The 19041-nt window shown below is 34.3% G+C and overlaps 1 protein-coding gene across 6 annotated transcripts in view; it reads right to left on the reverse strand.

Annotated features, from left to right (window-relative positions):
• Positions 1-19041, reverse strand: part of LOC114049576 (probable methyltransferase TARBP1) — a 90676-nt gene that overhangs the window by 23331 nt on the left and 48304 nt on the right. For all 6 annotated transcript variants that reach the window (XM_027870826.1, XM_027870825.1, XM_027870824.1 and 3 more), the window contains 8 exons: positions 18853-19041; positions 18178-18377; positions 17912-17983; positions 16132-16252; positions 11711-11821; positions 7294-7443; positions 5908-5994; positions 962-1158 (listed from right to left, as the gene is read on the reverse strand). In XM_027870826.1, the coding sequence (XP_027726627.1) occupies positions 962-1158; positions 5908-5994; positions 7294-7443; positions 11711-11821; positions 16132-16252; positions 17912-17983; positions 18178-18377; positions 18853-19041 (1127 nt within the window). The remainder of the gene's footprint in view (positions 1-961; positions 1159-5907; positions 5995-7293; positions 7444-11710; positions 11822-16131; positions 16253-17911; positions 17984-18177; positions 18378-18852) is intronic.

Below are 19041 nucleotides of genomic sequence, written 5' to 3' on the forward strand. Positions count from 1 at the left end.
GATCAGCCCTCTTTCTGTAATTTAGTCTTAGCTGTTTGAAGGATATAAAGGTTGTGACTTGCTCATAGTCACACACCAGAAATGTGATCTCCTTGACTCCAAGACTAGCTCTCTATCTACTATGCCAAGCTGTTTTTTTTAATACCTTAACTATAAATAATCAGCACTTTTAATAATAGGCTATATTCATTTCCCAAGCCTCTGGAAATTAATAAGTCTTTCAGCATTCTCAAGCTAATTATAAATGAAGACTTAGGAAGCCTACTCACTCCACTGATGTAGAGAGAGAAACAAGCACAGTAAAAGCAGGACTAGAATTGGAGTCAGAAGATTTAGGTCTGAATTCTCACTCTGTGACAAGCTGCTTTATCTATTTGAGTATCAGTTTCCTCATCTGCAAAATGAATCAGTTAGATTCAATGATTTCCAAGATCCCTATTTATCTCTAAATCTTATGATATGATGACAAGCATTTGCTCGAATTCTTATTATTTCTATAACCAATCAACAAATATTTAGCAGCACCTCAAATAAGCTTATAATTTATTGAAGGAAAGTCTAACACATACAACCAAAATAAATCTCCTACAGATCCTTTTGTTCCAGACCTGCAACATGGTATTTTGTACCAAAAAGACTGAAATTGGTTATTACCTTTGCATAAATCTCATACTAATTCTTTCTGAAAATACATAAAAAAATGATACAAGAATAAAAGGTTTAGAAATATAAAATTAACAAAAGTTAAAAATCAGGCTCAATGTAAATAAAATTACCATTAAACTGGACAGATTAGAATTTACTAAGTGGCTTTAGTAGCTCCATAGTCTATCTAACACAACATTAAAATAAAGGAAAACCTAACAGCTACAATCTGGCAAAAATATTAGAGGAACAATATCATTTTATAGCTTAACCATAACAGAAATAAACAGAGCATTAATTATAAAATTTTACATACCCTGCTCCATGCATGTTTTCTACTTGATGAAGGCTGGATTCTATAACAGCAGTCAAAGCATCAAACTCCTCTACGTGCAAAGCTTTGCACATAGCCCAGATTTTCTTAAGGGCTAATAAAGCATACAGTCGAACACTAAAATTATGGTTGAAACACCACTGGAGTACGACAGTAAGAGCTTGTTTTAGAACTGGTTTCTAGAAGAAAGGACAAAGAGAATCTTCAAATTTAGACACAAATCATTATCTGTTACCAGCTGAGCAAAAAAGTTAAGGAATGATAGTGAGTCCATATTAGTAAAAGGGGAACAGGACTTGAAATAAAAGGATGTGGGTTTGGTGTTTAGTGGCTGAGTACAAGTCAAGTCACTTAAGCTCTCTGTGCCTCAGTTTCCTTATCAATAAAGTGGGAATAAAAACACTCATACCACCTACGTCAAAAACCTATAATGAATAAGGAGTTAGGTACAAATAAGTAGTAATCATAATAACATACTTTCGATTAGGACTCAAAAAAATTAACAAACCAATGCAACCACTTCTTTTTAGATTAGGTGTTTTTACATTTGCATCTTGAGAGGGAAAAAAATGTTCTCTCAACTCCTAGGTTATTTAATGCTTTAAAAAAACAAACAAACACTTTAGTACTTAGGCTATTTTGGACTAAATTCTAGTACCCCTGCCCTGGATTATTTCCTTTTATCATGTATGTAAGTAAGCATGTCTATACATATTGTCTCCCCCATTATAATGACTGTGAGCTCCTCTAGGGCAAGGACTGTTTTTTGCTTTTCTATGTATCCCCAGGACTTAACACAGTGCCTTGCCCATATAAGGAGCTTAATTAATAAATGCTTACTGATTAACTGAAATACCTTAGACTCATGCGGCATTAACTGGATGGAATCTTAAAAATTCAACTAATTCAGCCCCTTCATTCTCCAGATGGGGCCCAAAGAATTAGAATGATTTGCCCAAGGTCACTAAAGTGTTTGTTAAAGTTGAGTTTCAACTATTCCTATCACCTTTTCTCTAACTACAAGTTGGAATATCCTTTAAGAGCTATCCAAGTCACAAAATTACAAGTATTTACCAAGTAGGATACCACTTAAAGAGCTAAATCATTACTGATGTTTTAGCTACTATGTCTTCTTTAATCAACTTGGACTCAACACTAAGGAGGTGGCAGGAAATTAAGATGTATTAAGAAAAATAACAAGGCAATTTAGCTTTTTCATATCCTATTTCAGTAAACTCAAAGACTATTCGCCCATCACAGAAACTGACACCATTGCCTACTAATCTTGTAAAATTATACTAGTCTGTAAGAAAAAAAAAATGACTATTAAGAAAATTAAATTAAAAAATAAAGCTCTACTAACTATGTATCCTAAACCCTACTCTAGAAAAGCACCCAAGAGATTTTTCCATTACAATAATACCACAATCACAGGCTTTACGTAGATCCTATGCCTGATAAATTAAAAACACTTAAATAGTAGATTGTCTGAAGGCAGGGATCCTTTTGCCTAAATTAGGTCTCTTTCTTAATATCTGATACAGTGTGCTTTTCACACATTAAGTGCTCAGTAAATGTATTTTCTATTTATATTTTAACATCCCTATGAGGTCACTAGAGGGTCTGGAAAGGAAACTGAAATGTAGAAAGCTGTCTTTTATAGATTACATAATGACTCAGTGGTAAAAATGATACTTGAATATCAGAATCTTGATCAATCAGCAAGTATTTATTAAGTGCCTACTATATGGCAAGCACTGCACTAGGCATTAGGGATAAAAGTACAAAGAATGAAACAACACCTACTCAAAAGAAGCTTACATTCTAATGAAAAAGACAAGTAGTACAGAGTTAAAAGCAGTGCAGAGGCTCAGAAATAGGAGGTAAGAGCACCATAGCTGAAGAAGACAGAGAAGGCCAATTTGACTAGATCACAGATTTTAAGGAAGGAGAGTTTTGCATGCCAGATGATGTATACTATCCAGTAGGTAATGCTCATTTTCTTACATAAGACCAAAATTTCCCATTTACATACTAATTGAGTTTTCCTTATTTTTAAATCACAAGGTTTACTTTAGAATAGTGAGAAGAATATTGTTAGGCAGAGTTAGCAACTATTCAGGAAGAGCTTGTTTTATTTAAATGTGGAAACTACAAGAGCCAAACTTTTAAATAAAAGTATGTCGATTTTTTGTTGTTGTTGTTGTTACTTATTAAAGTAGCTCCTCAGATGTTCCTGCCAGGTGGAAATCTTTACTGGCCTAGATCTATCTTAAAAGTCAAACATAAGTTGCTAATAGTTTGGGGGAATTTGTACTGACAAGATAGTTGAGGAGATAAATCACTTGGTCAGCACATTTAAAATGGCATTAGGTTCCTTTTTTCAGTCATTCATCAATATGTATCAAGAATCATTGTAGTGGCAGATAGGTGGTGCAGTGGATAGAGCATTGGAGTCAGGAGGATCTGAGTTCAAATCTGGCCTCAAACACTTGACACTTACTAGCTGTGTGACCCTGGGCAAGTCACTTAACCCGACTGCCTCATCAAAAAAGTAAAAAAAAAAAAAATCATTGTCTACTCACTATTGGAGATGTACCAAAACATTTAGAAATAAGTATCTGAGTGGTTAACATACATACATACATACACACATACACACACACACACACACACACACACACAGAAACAAAAAAGGACCATCTAGTTACATTGACCAGAATAAGGTTCCATAAACATAAAAAGGAAAGCAAAGTTTTTTATGGTAAAAGAAATATGGACTACCAAGAGGAAGAAATCTTCAAAATTATAAGACTAAGGTGAATGGTACCACCAATGGTTATGTGTAATATACATGGGAGACAGCAAAATAAGTAAGGAAAATACTAAGTACAATTGCTTGACTAGAGGAAAGACCACAGGGCACAGAATGCAAAGAACAGCACCAACAGCTAAGACTTAGTAGTTAAATGACCACGTCAGTTCTGAAGAGTAGGAGATAGGATAGGGTGGTAGGAAAAATTCTGATGGACCAAACTGACTTTAGAGGAAGAAGATCAATTCTTTAGGGTATGGTCTAAGTTTGGAGGTGGTATCTGCTAGACATAGTCCAGGTGGGCAGCAAAAGGAATGATGTAATGGTCTAGGTACAAAAAACACACATGGGGTTTGGAATGGGGCAATGGGAATGAAAAGAAAATGGCAAAATTGAGATTCATTATAGTGGAAGAATCAATAGAACAAACTACAAAAGACAGAAACTAAAGATAAAAGGGGAAGACTTAAAAAGGAAAAAGACATTCAGCTCAATTTCTGATGTTCATTTTAAGTTGATAATGTGGCTAGAGTGTGGATCTGGGAGTTGTTCTTATATTGGCTGGCAGTAACTGAAGCCATTTATTGCAAAGTAAAACAACAAAACTCTGTCTACTACAGTAACAGCTCCTTAATTTTTAAATAATAGAACGAAATTTCTGCCCACATTCCTTGCAAATGAAAATAACAATGCTCTCAATTTCTGGAACTAATTAAGAAAAAAAAAAACTTTTTTTACTTGAATGCCAAAATATTTGGTTGGTTTTAGCAGGCATGTATGAAACATTTTAGAAAAGAAAATGATTATTGCTGTTCTAAGCAAATTTCCCTCTTTGTTCTCAAAAAAGAAAACACTTCTACAACTGAAAGTATCAAATTATACATAAATCTTAAAAAATTGCATATTTTTGCCTTCTTTTGATCCCAAGACACTATCCTAGAGCTGTATATTAAATGAAGATATTTAGGATAAAGAGAAGACACAAAAGACCCTAAAAACCATCTTTCAAATATCTGAAGGGCTTTCATGTGAAAGATGAACTTTAGATTTCTAATGGAAAGAATACTTAGACTTGGAATCAAAGGGATGACATTCAAATCCTTGATCTGTTACTAAATCTTTCATAGTTGATATCTTTGTATGGTAATAGATAATGCATAACAGATATCCATACTGGAGCGGATATGGGAAAACAGGTATACTTAAAGCACTGTTCATGGAGTTGTGAACTGCTCCAAGCATTCTAGAAATATGTCCAAAGGGCTATAAAACTGTGCATACCCTCTGACCAATGCAGACTAGGTCTGCATCAAAAAAAGATCAAAGAAAAATGAAAAGGACCCATATGTACACAAATATTTGTAGCAGCTCTTTTTGTGGTGGCTAAACGGCTGAACAAGTTGTGATATATGAATATGATACAATACTATTGTGCTATAAGAAATGACAAGGGAGATGATTTCAGAGAAACCTGTGAAGACTGACATGAAGTCATGCAAAATAAAAATGAGCAGAACCAAGAGAACAATATACACGATAATAGCAATATTACAAAGATATCAACTATGAAAGAGTTAGTAACTCTGATCAACATAATGGTCCACCATAACTCCAAATAACTTAGGATGAAACATACTATCCACCTCCAGATAGAGAGCTGATAGACTCAAGGGGCATACTGAAGTATATTTTTTTCCTCCTTTCTTTTTCTTGCTTTTATTTATTTACTGATTTATTTGGAACATGGCTAATGTGTAAATATGTCTTGTATCACTTTACATGTACAGTACGTATCATATTGGGTGGGAGAGGAATAAAAGAGGGAGAATTTGGACTAAAAATAAAAACGACAAGCAATGGTTTTTGATAATCTACAAGTAATGTACTTTATCTACAAATTCAGATTTTTATCTAACTTTTTCTTAAAAAGGAGGAAATATATATATATATATACACATATATATATATATACACATATATTGTAGTAGGGAAGATGGTAAAATTAAGAGAATACCAAGTATTCTATGTTTCAAGGAAATTACTACAAATATTTAAAAATTGATGATCTACATGTAAGATGTGTATTTTTTTACTCTAAACATTTTAAACTTACCATCTCAGATATATTCTGAATAATGATATCCAAATGTGACAAAACTGATAAAAATGTACAAACACTCATTTTGAGTTTTTCTTCACCCTAGAGAAAACGAATCAAACAATTAGCATTGAGCTAGTATTTATTCAGTAAAAGCACTATAAAGGATATAAAATAATTAAGCATATGACATGATCCCTAACCTTGAGAAGTTCATATTCTAGTTAGGGAGACAAGGTTATAAAATCATGAAAAGTTAAAGATACTAACACAAGAGTTACAATATAAATAGCATATGCCATCAAATAAGTGATCAAAAAGAGAATGCTAAGTCACTGTGGAATAGAATGGTCTGAGGAAGTTTTCACACAGGAAAAGTAACTTAAATCAATCAATTAAACAAAGGTAGGGTTTTGCATGGAGGCAAAGGAGCAGAGTTGTCTATTCTGGAAGAAGGGAATGGAAGGAATCAAAGACCAAATGTAGGAAAGCATGGGCTGTATCCACAAAAAGCAGAAGATTCCAATAGGGGAGCAGGGGAAAGCAAAGATGTAAAGTTCTATTTGACTGCGACTATAGAGGAACTTGATTGCTCTGCTGGGCCATAGGACCTTTACGAGGTGCAATGGAGGGGATAGTTATTAAAGGTTTGGGGGCAATAAAGAGATGTAAAGAAGTATTTTAAAAAGATGAAGAAGGCAATGGTGGTAGTATGTAAAATGGATTGGAAGGGGATGACTATAGACAGGTGGACAGATTACAAAGTTGCTGCATTTTGGAATAGTCAAAGACTGAAGGACATAAGGGAATCAACACAAAAATGTTCATAACAAACATAAGACAGATATTTTAGGAATATTTTTCACTGTTTTTCTGAGTTCTTCAATTATAAATTCTAGAACTAATCTTTGTATTTGGGGGAGTCTAGCACATGTCAGAGGCAGGACTTGGACCCAGGTTTCATGACCAAGGATGGCTGGGACATTGCCTCTCTAATCTTTACATAAAAGCCTTCAATAATTTAAATATGTCATAATAACAAATCAAAGGGTTTGTCTGATATGTGGGTGTATAAATTATATATGTGTCTGTATAGATACATAGATGTAGATATAGATGTAGTACCCAATCTATTCTGATTGCTAATTAATATTTAAAAAAGCTTTTTTCAGATTTTTGTTTTGTAAATATTAACTGGTAAGACCAAGACTAAATGGTAACACAACAGGTTAACTCTACTACTATTCTCTTTTTCATACCTTTCATTTACTTACTCATAAAGTAGTACATCAGATTCAAAGCTGAGTTCATCAAACATTTTGCTATGGAATATGAAACATGGATCCACTAAGTGAGTAAAACTCTTTTTTAAGCAAAACATGAAAACTGCCATTTACTTACATAACAAAAACAATTCCAGAACTTTGGAAGAAACTGAGGAAATTTATGAAGAATCAATATAATAATCCATTCTATTAAATATTTTATGGATGCTTGGTTATTAACGAACCCTGCTTCAAAAATCTTGTCAATAATCTGATCCAAGAAGTTCTAAGTAAAAAAAAAATTACAAAATCAGTTATTCCCGAGGAAAAATCATTCCTTGCATATTAAATCATTTAAGCAAAAAAAAAACAAAAACCAAAAACACATTAATTTTATTAACTTTTCATGAATTTTTCTAAAATATTTAACAAATAAAACTAAGCACTGAATAAGGAAACTCAATAATCCTAATAGCCACCACCAATCTTAAGTACCATAATTACGTAATTTTTTTTTTCACTATTTTGGCTCAAGTTTTTATATAGTTGCCTTAGCACCTTAGCTCCTATGTCAATAATTTTTAGAAGTTACTGAATGATTTAAATCAACTACACACTAAGAGCTGACTTTTACAAAGTAATCAAGTTCACAAGGTGATTTATAATACTCCCAATTAAATAGTAACTTGATATCAAAGAGTGTATCTCGTGTTTGTTCATCCCCTTTGCAATCTTCGTTTTAAGGTTATTGGGGTTTTTTGCTTCTCTGTTCCCAGATCATCCTTCACTTCTATGTATTTGTATTCCCAGTCAGCTGTTCTCTCATTTTTTTTAAATAGTTTTCTACTGTGTATTCAAGTTTTTTCTCTTCTGTCAATTATTTCTATTGTACAGGCCATAAATTCTTTTTCCACAATTCTTACTTCTCTTTTATACCATATGGGAACATGCAGCTATAGTTCCATGTTCTCTTGGTAATCCACAGGGTTCTCTGCCTCATCAGGTATTGATTCATTTTCCTCTGACTTGCAATATTTAATGAAAGAAATTTAGACTCAGTTAACTGATCTGGAGGCCATCTTCTCATCTTCCCTTTTGGTTCATCTGCTTATGTTCAAGGTCTTTGGTAATTTCTTTTTTTTTTCTTATTTCTCACTTTCTTACTCTTCCTTTTTGATGACTGTTACCCCAAAGGAAGACCTTAAATCTGTCTCAGCATCTGCCCCTACTGGGTAATTTATGGTTTACTGGCCTCAGTCTCTGCCCCAAGTAACTTCTAGGGGGACAGAGATGGCCCCAGATCAATGCTAGGCCCTTTCCCTCAGTCTAAGTGATATATCACACACATTGGCATCCTGCCCCAGTTCTCTGGCTGAGCTTTGTTGCAGCACAGAGCAACACCATGCTGCAAACCTACTAGAGTAAGCTTCTGCCTTTCGATTTTCTGTGGGAAGGAGGAAAAGGAGTGTGTGTGTGTGTGTGTGCGCGCGCACGCGTGCGCATGTGCAAATGTGTATGTGTGTGCATGCACGCACACGTGTGCAGAGTTTAGTTCTGTTGCAAGACCATGGATCAGCTTCTGCAGCCTTGCCAGACCATGGTACCTGGTGGGAACAGTGAGGGAGAATATTAAGGTTTAAGAAAGAAGCTTAATCCTTAATTTCTTGAGTAAACAAGCATTATTACCTAAAGCTCTTGGTGTCTTAGAGAAAGCGGTCTGGTGTCTGGAGAAAGCTAAACTGCTTTATCTCTTGAATATAATTTCCATTTTTGAGAGGTCATAAGGATCGGTGAAAGTGTCTAGTACTTCGTCTTGTTGGTTACCTGACCAGGAAGTCTACTTCACTGTATCTCACAGTTCATTAAATATTTACCCAACCAGATTTTTGTGGAATTGCTGCAGGAATGCATTAATATTTTACTACTTAAATGAATCTGTGATCTTAACAATGTAGCTATTTCCTCCATCCATATAAATAGCAACTCATCCGTATCTTATCATCCTTGACTTTTTTTTCCCCCATCTTCTCCCAGAGCTCCTCTACAAAGGACCTACTCAAAATACTAGAAGCCTCATTCTAAGTATCTTTCTATTTTGTAGATATTAGGTATACCGATTAAGTGGTCCATCCCTTATCTGTAGCACTTGCACTATGACCAGCCCCACCAGCTCATATCTTCTAATTATACACTTCCACAATGATTTTACTTCTTATATATACTTCCCCAGCAGAAATATATTTTAACCTACCTGTGCCCAAAATGCACAGGTTAAGTTGAACTTTGGGACACTGGCAACTTTGGCTCTTCAGAAATTGTAATATTTTAAGATTCACAATCCTACAGAATCATTAATAGTACATTTATGTGTTTTGTTTTTTAAGCTGACTTTTTGTGTGAGGGGCCAGTTTGAGTTTGTTCAAAGCACTACATAATTTCCCAAATTAAATACATCCTGCTCTCGACTTTTTCTTGTACTTTGGGCCCAATTAACCATTCAGTTGTGGTGCCTTCACAGATACTGATATATCTGGGACTCAATGGACCGACCATCCAATCTGTAATCTGGACAACAGACGTTTTTCATCCTTAGCCACTTAAATTTTTCTTGACGGATTATTAGACTAATCTCGAGTAAACAAGTATCTCACTAATGAGACCCTGTAATGTTTTGGAGCTTGATTTGATTAACACAATATCATCCACAAAGAACATGTGGGTCACCCTGCCATGTAAAAGTAATCCCTTTTCCATTTGGACCTTGCCTAGGACATATTCCATTGGAGAAGTGAACATCTTGAGAGATTTTATCCACCTGTTATATTCCTCATCTGATGCTAAAAAATCCTTGAACGGAGTAATTTCTCTGGTTCATTTTACTAAGAAACCTTGTAGATTTTAGCATATGTATGAGAAGCATATGGAGAAGAGGTTTTTTTTTTAAGGTAGCATTTTGATCTACCAAGCCAAATTCTTTTTTGATAATCAAAAAATACATTTGATAATCAAAAAATACAAAGAATCACACATTCTTTGTACCTTTCAGTGATTTCTATGACCAAAAACCTGTGGTTTGCTATAGAAAATTGATTTTGAAAGCCTGATTGTTTCTTTCTTACGCCTTAATTGATGATACCTTCAATATATTTTTAGATCATTCCCATAATGATTTTCTAAAAAGAGAAAATAGGTATATGGGTTAGCAGTTATTGATACTTAAAAAAGAAGACTGATGACAATACATTGCCCGTGATTTTTCTGATTGCTTTGTCTGAGAGTTTCCCTTCCCTAAGTCATCTTGTAAAATAACCCCTCAACACCTTCAATATTACATTGCCTTCAGCACAGATTGCCTCAGAGCGTCTGAACCAACTGCTCTTCCAAACTTCTTTTTAAGTGCCATTTTAAAATCCATCTATAGCACACTGAGGACTCAAAAGCGTTAGAGGAACTATCATATTCAGATCCTATTACTGATGTTTACAATTATAGAAACACAAAAAAGGTTACACTTTCTGTTTGTGTCCTCCAGACAGAATATTTCTGAAATAGTGTGACTGAGCTAGGGTCTCATGCCAAACTTTCTATAGATGTTTTGCTTTGACAGCTTTCTAGTGTTATGAGGCAAAAATACTATTCATAATATTCTACCACCCTCCTTCCTAGTGTTTTACAAATGAGTTTGTATCCTAAACTGTCATTACTGCTGCTTGGCAAGGAGATGGAGTCTAAACTGGCTGAAGTGGTTTCTAGGTTCTTTTGTTCTCCTTACTGTGGTGACTGCTTTATATCAGCTACAATTTTACTGGAAAGAATGATAATTAAGGCCATTATTAATGTCTTTTTCCATTTTCCTCCCCCTGCCTCTACCATTGACATGTGTTTTGAAAATGTCAGCATGAACATGTTGCAACTGTTTGATATCTTTTCATTTTTATTCTTTCATCTAATTTGAAGTTGTGTTTTACTTTTGTTCTAACTATAGCAGTTAATAGGCAAAAAAATCTGATTTTGAAATGACTTCCATTATCAGTAACTGGATTTCCTGTCTGTTAAGAAATATTACTGGAGGGGCAGGGTGTAGGGTAATTTAATTCAGTACTTGCCATCTCCACATGTCCTGTCTTCCAATCCTCTTACTGAAGAAAATATCCAAGCAGTCTAGATATAGCTTTTTCCTTTCTTGGCATTTCAAACCTAATCTGTACTTTCCAACATACATTTTTGTTATTTTCCTCTGTGCTCACATTTATATTTTAGTGAAGGTTAAGTTATCATCAGATAATAAAATATTAAAGGGGTATTGGTTATGCTACTTAGTCCATTTATAAATTTATTTCTATGAAACTTATTATCCTAGTAAACAAGTGATTAGGCCAGTATCTTTCTTCATAAAATGCATCTTCTACTTAATTTTAATTATGAAGCTTGATATAAGTATGTATTCCTCAGCCTAATCTCATTTAAAAGTATCAAGCATTGTTTTAACAGAATAATCTCGTAATTAAAAAGGTAAATTAGTCTTAATGATGTGTGTATGATGAAAGGTATACCTGGTCAAATTTGGGGAACAGTACAAGTAGAGTCTGCCACACTCTATTTTTCACTCTGTGCTGCAAAGAATTCACATAATAGCGTGTTCTAGACCTGGATACCAGTTCATCCTGAAAAGAAATTCAATTTTCATGTTATAACACTAAGTTTAAAAAGTACTTAAACGGTTTGTGATTAGAACTAAAACAAGTTACAAATGTAATTTGCTAGAGCATAAGGCAACAATGTAACCCCAAACCCCTCAGCCTACCAACATCTTTTAGAAAATAAATTCATGTGCAACTACCCCACAAAGAAAGGGGAGGGGGAAATCAAGAGCGCCAAAAAAAGAAGAAAAAGAAAAAGGCAACTAAACATAGGACTTTTTTTCATTTTTTTTTTAAGTGAGGTAAATGGGGTTAAGTGACTTGCCCAGAGTCACACAGCAAGTGAGTGTTATGTGTCTTTTTTAATTTTTAAAGAGGTAAACACAGAAGTTCAACTTACCTGCTTCTAAAATTCAGAAGAAGAATGAAAGTTCATTTATTAAATGAAATGAATGACTTTAAAGTATGCCTTAATTCCATATTATCAATAAGGGAAAGGAATGAGAATACAATGAAGAAACTTTAGGAATCATTCAACCAAACTTCATTTTTACAGATGAAAATCAAGCCCATAAAAAAAAAAAAAAACTTTCTCAAGATTGCAAAGCTAATTTGTGGCAAATTCCCAGCTACTCCTTCAGTCTAGTGATTTTTTTTTTTAATCTCTACCACCCTACCTCAAAGCATGAACTATCTTAGGTGTGCAGAAGGAGAAGAAAAGGTAGAGGAAAAAAAAAACATACAACAGATGGGGGGAAAGATAAAAAAAGAGAAAAACAGGAGGGAAAAACATTTGGAGCAGTATAAAAAAAATCAAAAAATAATATTAAAACTATTTTTTTTTAACGAGGTACAAAGGAACACAAGGAAAGAGGATACTTATAGATAAGTGAAGAGACTCAGTCTGAACTCTAAACTCGTGCATAGTCATTTATATGTCTCCTCTAGTCGAAAGTGAGTTCCCAAGGGGTAGCTAGGTGGCACATTGGATAGAGCTCCAGCCTTGGAATCAGGAGGACCTGAGTTCAAATCTGGCCTCAGACACTTGGACACTTAATAGCTGTTTGACCCTGGGCAAGTCACTTAACCCCGACTGCCTCACCAAAAAACAAAGAAAGAGAGAGAGAGGGAGAGAGATAAAGTGAGTTCCTGGAAGGCAGGGACTGTGATTTTGCCTTTTTTTGTATCTCAGTGCTCAGGACAATGATGTTCTGTCATTTTTCAGTCATGTACAATTCTTCATGATCCCATTTGGGGTTTTCCTGGCAGAGATACTAGAATGGTTTGCTATTTTCTTCTCCAGCTCATTTTATAGATGAGGAAACTAAGGTACACAGGGCTAAGTGACTTGCCCACGTCACGTAGTTAGTAAATGTATGAGACTGGATTCCAACTCAGGTCTTCCTGACTCCAGGCCCAGCACTGAGCCAACTGCCTAAGCTGCTTGCAAAGGACAATGCCAGGCACATAAATGAGTGCTTAATAAATGCTTGTTTGTTGACTGACTAAATTTAACAGAAAATTCCTTGACAGCAGAAACCATATTTTATACTTCACCACAAGGTGCTCTACACAGAGGTATTAAAGGTTTCCTTATGTTTTCAGAAGAAATGTACATAACGGTTCTGGGCAACTAGCTATCCTCCACAAGTTTAAAACAGGCACATTACAAAGAACCACATACTTCTTACTTGAAAACATAGACAAGATGGAAATCAAAAGAGAAACAGAAGGAAGAAGGGAGAGACAGACAGACAGCTTACTGTTTTACTTTCTCCACTATTCCACCCAAATTTACCTATCAAGAAAATAGCTATCAAAAAAAATTCTTTAATTTATTGCTCTCAGTGTTTTGTTTTGTTATTTATTTTATGAAAACTAAAGCCAAAATGTACAACACTTTATTTCTGATCATCTGGATCATACACTGTAACTTCTCTGTATTTGTTGGGATGCTACTATCTTTGCAGTCACCCAGGCTGAAACCTTGAAATCATCCTCAATTCTTCCTTCTCCCTCATTCCCATATTCAATCAGATACTAAGTCCTGTTAATTCTACCTCTGTATTATCTTTTCCTCTCCATCCACATGGCCACCACTCTACTTCAGGCCCTGCCTCTTGCCTAGACTATTCCAAATGCCATCTAACTGACCTCCTTTCTACCAGTACTTCCCATCTCCAATTCATTCTGTACATAACTGCCAAACTGATCATCCTAGAACAGCTCTGACCATGTTATTACCTTTGATCAAGAAGTTTTAATGGTTCCCTAATGCTTCTAGGATCAAATACAAATTCCTTTGGCATTTAAAGTCCTCTACAGTCTCATTCTAACCTATCGCTCTCAACAAATTTCATATTAATCAATAAACTAGTATTAAGTGCCTACTACATATCACACACTGGCACTGGAGATACAAAGACAAAAATAAAACCCTCTACTTTTAAAAGAGAAGACATACAGAGAAGAATACAAGGTGGTATATGGAGAAAGGGCACTAGAAGGTGGGGCATCAGGTTAGTCTGAGTCTTGAAGGAAATAAAGGATTCTCTGAGATGGTGGTAAAGGAGTACATTCTAGGTATCAGGGATGACCAATACAAAAGCAATGAGACAAAAGACAGAGTGCTGATTGCAAAGATCAAGAAAACCAGTTTAGCTGTACCATAAAGTGTGGGAAAGAAAGTAATATATAATGAGGCTGGAAAAACTAACTAGAGCCAGACTGTGAAAGCCAAACAGAGGAATTCCCATTTTATCTTGGGAGTTAATAGGAAGCCACTGTAGTTTACCTTGTAGTGAAGTAACATGAACAGATCTGCACTTCAGGAAAATAACTTTGGCAACTCTGTGGAGGATGGACTGGAGTCGAGAGATACTTCACAGAATCTAAGAGCTGAAAGGGACCTCTGCAGCTATTTAGAAATGCCCACCATAACCTGTCCCACAAGTGACTGTCCAGGCTCTGCTTTAACACCTTCCACTCCCTCTAAAAGTAGCAGTTCCTCTTGCACACAGCTCTGGGAGGAAGTTTTCCCTGACTTCATGCCTAAATGTGACTTGAGGTGAAGAGACCAAGTAGGAGGCAGTTAGCTGTAAGAGAAGGAACTAAACTATAGCAATGGCTATTTGAGTAGTAAAAAACCATGACAGATACATGAGATGCAGGGCAGGTACTCCCTCCCAACTTCTCCCCATAGACAGTATTCCAACTCCTACCCTTACACAGATTATTTCCTATACCTGGAATGCTTTCTCCTAACCTCCACCTGTTAAGACTACCGGGTAACTCCTTTCAAGGCTCAGATCAAGTGTCACCCCCTACAAGATGCCTTTCTTGAAACCTCCAGTCATTAGTACACTTACCCCCTACACACACACTTCAAAATTACTTTGCTTTTTCCTTCTATATATTTTTTATTTATTTATCTATGCACTTGACATTTTCCCCTCAGTAACATATAAGATTGTTGAGGTCAGAGACTATTCCATTTTTGTACATGCACTCTCAACATTGAGCCCAGTGACTGACATATAGCAAGAACTGAATCCTATTGAGCTGAATTACTTCATTATTCTATTCCTTTCTGAAATCCTACCAAAAGAGAACCAAACTTAGACACATCCTTGAACGTTCCAAATTTCCTACATTGTGTCAGAATTATAGAATTATTAAAGTTGAATCACTCTCTCTTCACAAAACAAGTCAATGACAGAGCCATTAGTGGAATTTACCACTCTAAGCAATGGGGATTTCAAAACCACAGGACCCAAAAGCTAACGATTTAAAGTGTGAAAACAGAAACCAGCTTGGTGCTTTTTTACTACCTCTTTTTTCATATCTTAAACTAACTCCCAAAGTACAGAGCTGAGCATACAGTTTCAAGAAATTTGCCCACTTAGCTACACTGATTATTTTAATAATGGGAAATTGCCATCATGTAATACAACAGGAAGAATTTATGGAGATGCAAATCCTGACACATTTTTCTGAAAATCCACAATCCAGAGCTTATAACAATACTTTTATATTTATGCTGTCTGTTTTTTAGATATAAAAACTAGGTCCAATAAAACAATTTTGCCTAACATAGTAACTACACTAATATTGAACCCAAATGTTTAGAAATAAACACTAAAGCTAATTTCTTCTTGATTTAGAGGTTTTGTTTTTTTCAAAACACTAAAATGTACTTTCTGCCTATGTGAAAAGAATAATGCACTTGCTGACTGAACCTGCTGGGTTAATACACCACTATATTGTTAGTCCTTTAATAAAAACAAAGATTATTTTTAAATTATCTTAAAGGTAAAATAAAGTAACATCTTTACTTTATCTAGTAGCTTGATTGCAAGATCTTCTATAAACATCTTGTGGGAAATATTTGATCCATCCAATAAACAAAGGAATTTGATAGTGCAAACTCTCACATAATGGTCATCTCTGTTAGTACTGGAAAACACATGTATTGAATAATATTTAATATATCTTGAATGTGTTGTAAGCAAATGAAACTATTTTATTAAAACATTTTTTAAAAACCCTGGTAAAACAAATTTTATTAAGTTAAAAGTCCCAAATTTAATGAAAATAATTTTTCATTACTGCTTAACATTGAAGATAAAAAGAATCATATTTTAGTCAATTGGGGGAACTCTCCAGAAAGTATGAATGGATCAACACAAATCCAAGTTGACACCTGTTCTTATTCAACATTCATACTCTATTGATATTGGACAAGTAGTATCACCTTCACATACCAAGGAAAGCACATCTGATATCATAGCCAAGCAATAAAACCTTATAAAAGCAGATTACATCCAAGATTGCAAATATTCCTTTTCTCAAGTAACAATTGGAATAAATATCAAGTATCACAATGGCTAGTATTTTTCAATATTAAAAAATACAAGGTACATCTGGCAAAGGGGGCCTATATTCTTGCACTCCTTTACACTCCTATTTGAAAAACTACGAGAAGCAGAGCTAAATATAAACCATCTTAGCAAAAATTATTGGCAGTTAATTTAATGAATTTCCACACTCTCTATTCTAATACGAATGAGGATATCATTTTAAGTTAACTGGAAAATTTTACATATGCTGTGTTCTACCACAAGGGTTCTTCACCCTTTTTGAGTCATGGATCACTTTGGCAGTCACATGAAGTCTACAGACCCCTTCTTAGAAAAAAAGTTGTTTTGTTTTGTTTTTTAATTAATAATTGAAAGAAATTCTAAATTTCTGTAGAGATTGTTAAAATAATAATGGATTTTTTCCCCCATGCAAGATCATGAACTCCCTGAATCTATCCATGGACTCCTTAAGGGTCAGGGGCCCCAGTAACCCCTGTAGAACCCCTGTTCTCTCTCTTGTTTAAAACATAAAGTCTTTTTTAAAAGTGGAGAAATTCAGCTCCATGAATAATAGCAGATACTCTACAATGCACCTGGGAATATCTTTCAAAATAATATATTTTAATGACTATAACTTTTGGTTTTACAAAGAAAAGTAAAGAATGATGAAATTCATTATGAGTTCTCACAAACATAAATCAAAGTGAATAATACAATACTGTTTTCTCTCAGGGACAAAATAAATTACTTTCATAAGGGTGAGTTCACAGAATGGATCAGAGAAATCAGATCTAATCAGAGATAAAAACTTCTAAAATGTTTCAGAGTAACTATATTTTGTTTGATATGGTATTAATCAGTTAGCTATGCCATCTGTAAATTTCATAACAAAGAAAATCTAAAGAATAAATCACTTTAATACATTCTAAAGGGGCCTAAAAATCTTCTGTAGTCAATCATTTTTTTCATTCTGGGCTTTTAGTGCAAGGGTTATAATACTGAAATTTTACATTATTGGCAATAGCACCAAGAAAAAGAGTTTTCAAAGAATAGTACATTTAAATGTGTTTTTTGACAGCTGGCTTAAACAACATTGTTCCTTACATATAACAAGTGCTTAATAAATGTTAATTTAATTAGGTCTTATTTTTTCTAACTCATAAATATTCCCCCATTTAACAAAGGTGTCTTCATAATAATAAAGAAACAATTTCCCATTTATGTTTACACAAGAAAAAATATTAAACATATTTACTTTTCTGTAACAACATTTGCTGCACATCCATGTCCAAGATTTTCTATGAAGGTTTGTACATTCTGTATAAGCCTTGACAAAAAAAAAAAAAAGACAAAAGAATATTTTTAAAAGATTAAAGTACAAAATTCCAAATCTAATAGTTTTTATTTCTCTTAACAGCTTCAAAACAAAGAAAAGCAATGTAAAGTAGCTGGCACATATAATTCTACCCAATTAAGTTATCTAATGTAAATATAATAGTATGAAATCAAGTGCTTTTTTACCTTTGATCTCGTCTGAACACAGTTCCAAAGATGCAGCCTTCAATAATAAGTTCAATATAATCCCTAGCACTTGAAAATGGATCTTGGGATAGAGTCAAATCATCTGAAGTAGGAACTATCCAAGATCGACAGCAATAACTTATCAATATATTCAAGACCCCAGTCTTTGTTGTGGACATTTCAATTATCTTATATATAATCTGAAATGAAAATAAAATGGAAGTCAATTTACTTACTTGCATTTTTGCTTTCAAAGAAATCAGTGTCCCTATAAACTATTAGGTGAACAACCTCTAATCAAATAGAAGCTACAACAAAACCAACATCAAGTCTATAAACAAATCTATTCAATGCCTAGAGACAGTTAAAAAAAGTCAAAAAATCATAGCACTAACAAGATCACTCTGGTTTCCTAATCATCTAGAAATCTCCAAAGGAACAAATTCCCTCCCCAAAACAGGAAAAAATGAATAAATAACCCTGCCACTTTTCCCTAAAAAGAAAACTTCACGGCATACTTAGGTTTAGATTTCTTTTTTAATCATATAAAGCCCCATTACACTGTGCTAATTAGTTATCTTTAAGTTCATAACTGAATATAGTAAATTTAGTGGTAGCTTAAAATTTCTTACCCACAAATGATAATCCCAGAGGCTATGCTAAAAAAAAATTTACCTCCTTTATTTTTGAATATGCCTGGCCCTTGATTCTGGCAGCAACAGCAAGAACTCTGATATCAAAGACAAACTGGACAAAAGCTTTTAAATTAGACCAGAATATCAGTTGTGTATTGCTCAAAGAATATATAATTTTCCAAGCCATATCAAAAGACTCAATGCAGAGTGATTCCGAGGAGTAAAGAAG

Source organism: Vombatus ursinus, unplaced genomic scaffold (genome assembly GCF_900497805.2).
Source record: "Vombatus ursinus unplaced genomic scaffold, bare-nosed wombat genome assembly UNPS02014798.1, whole genome shotgun sequence".
NCBI lineage: Eukaryota > Metazoa > Chordata > Mammalia > Diprotodontia > Vombatidae > Vombatus > Vombatus ursinus.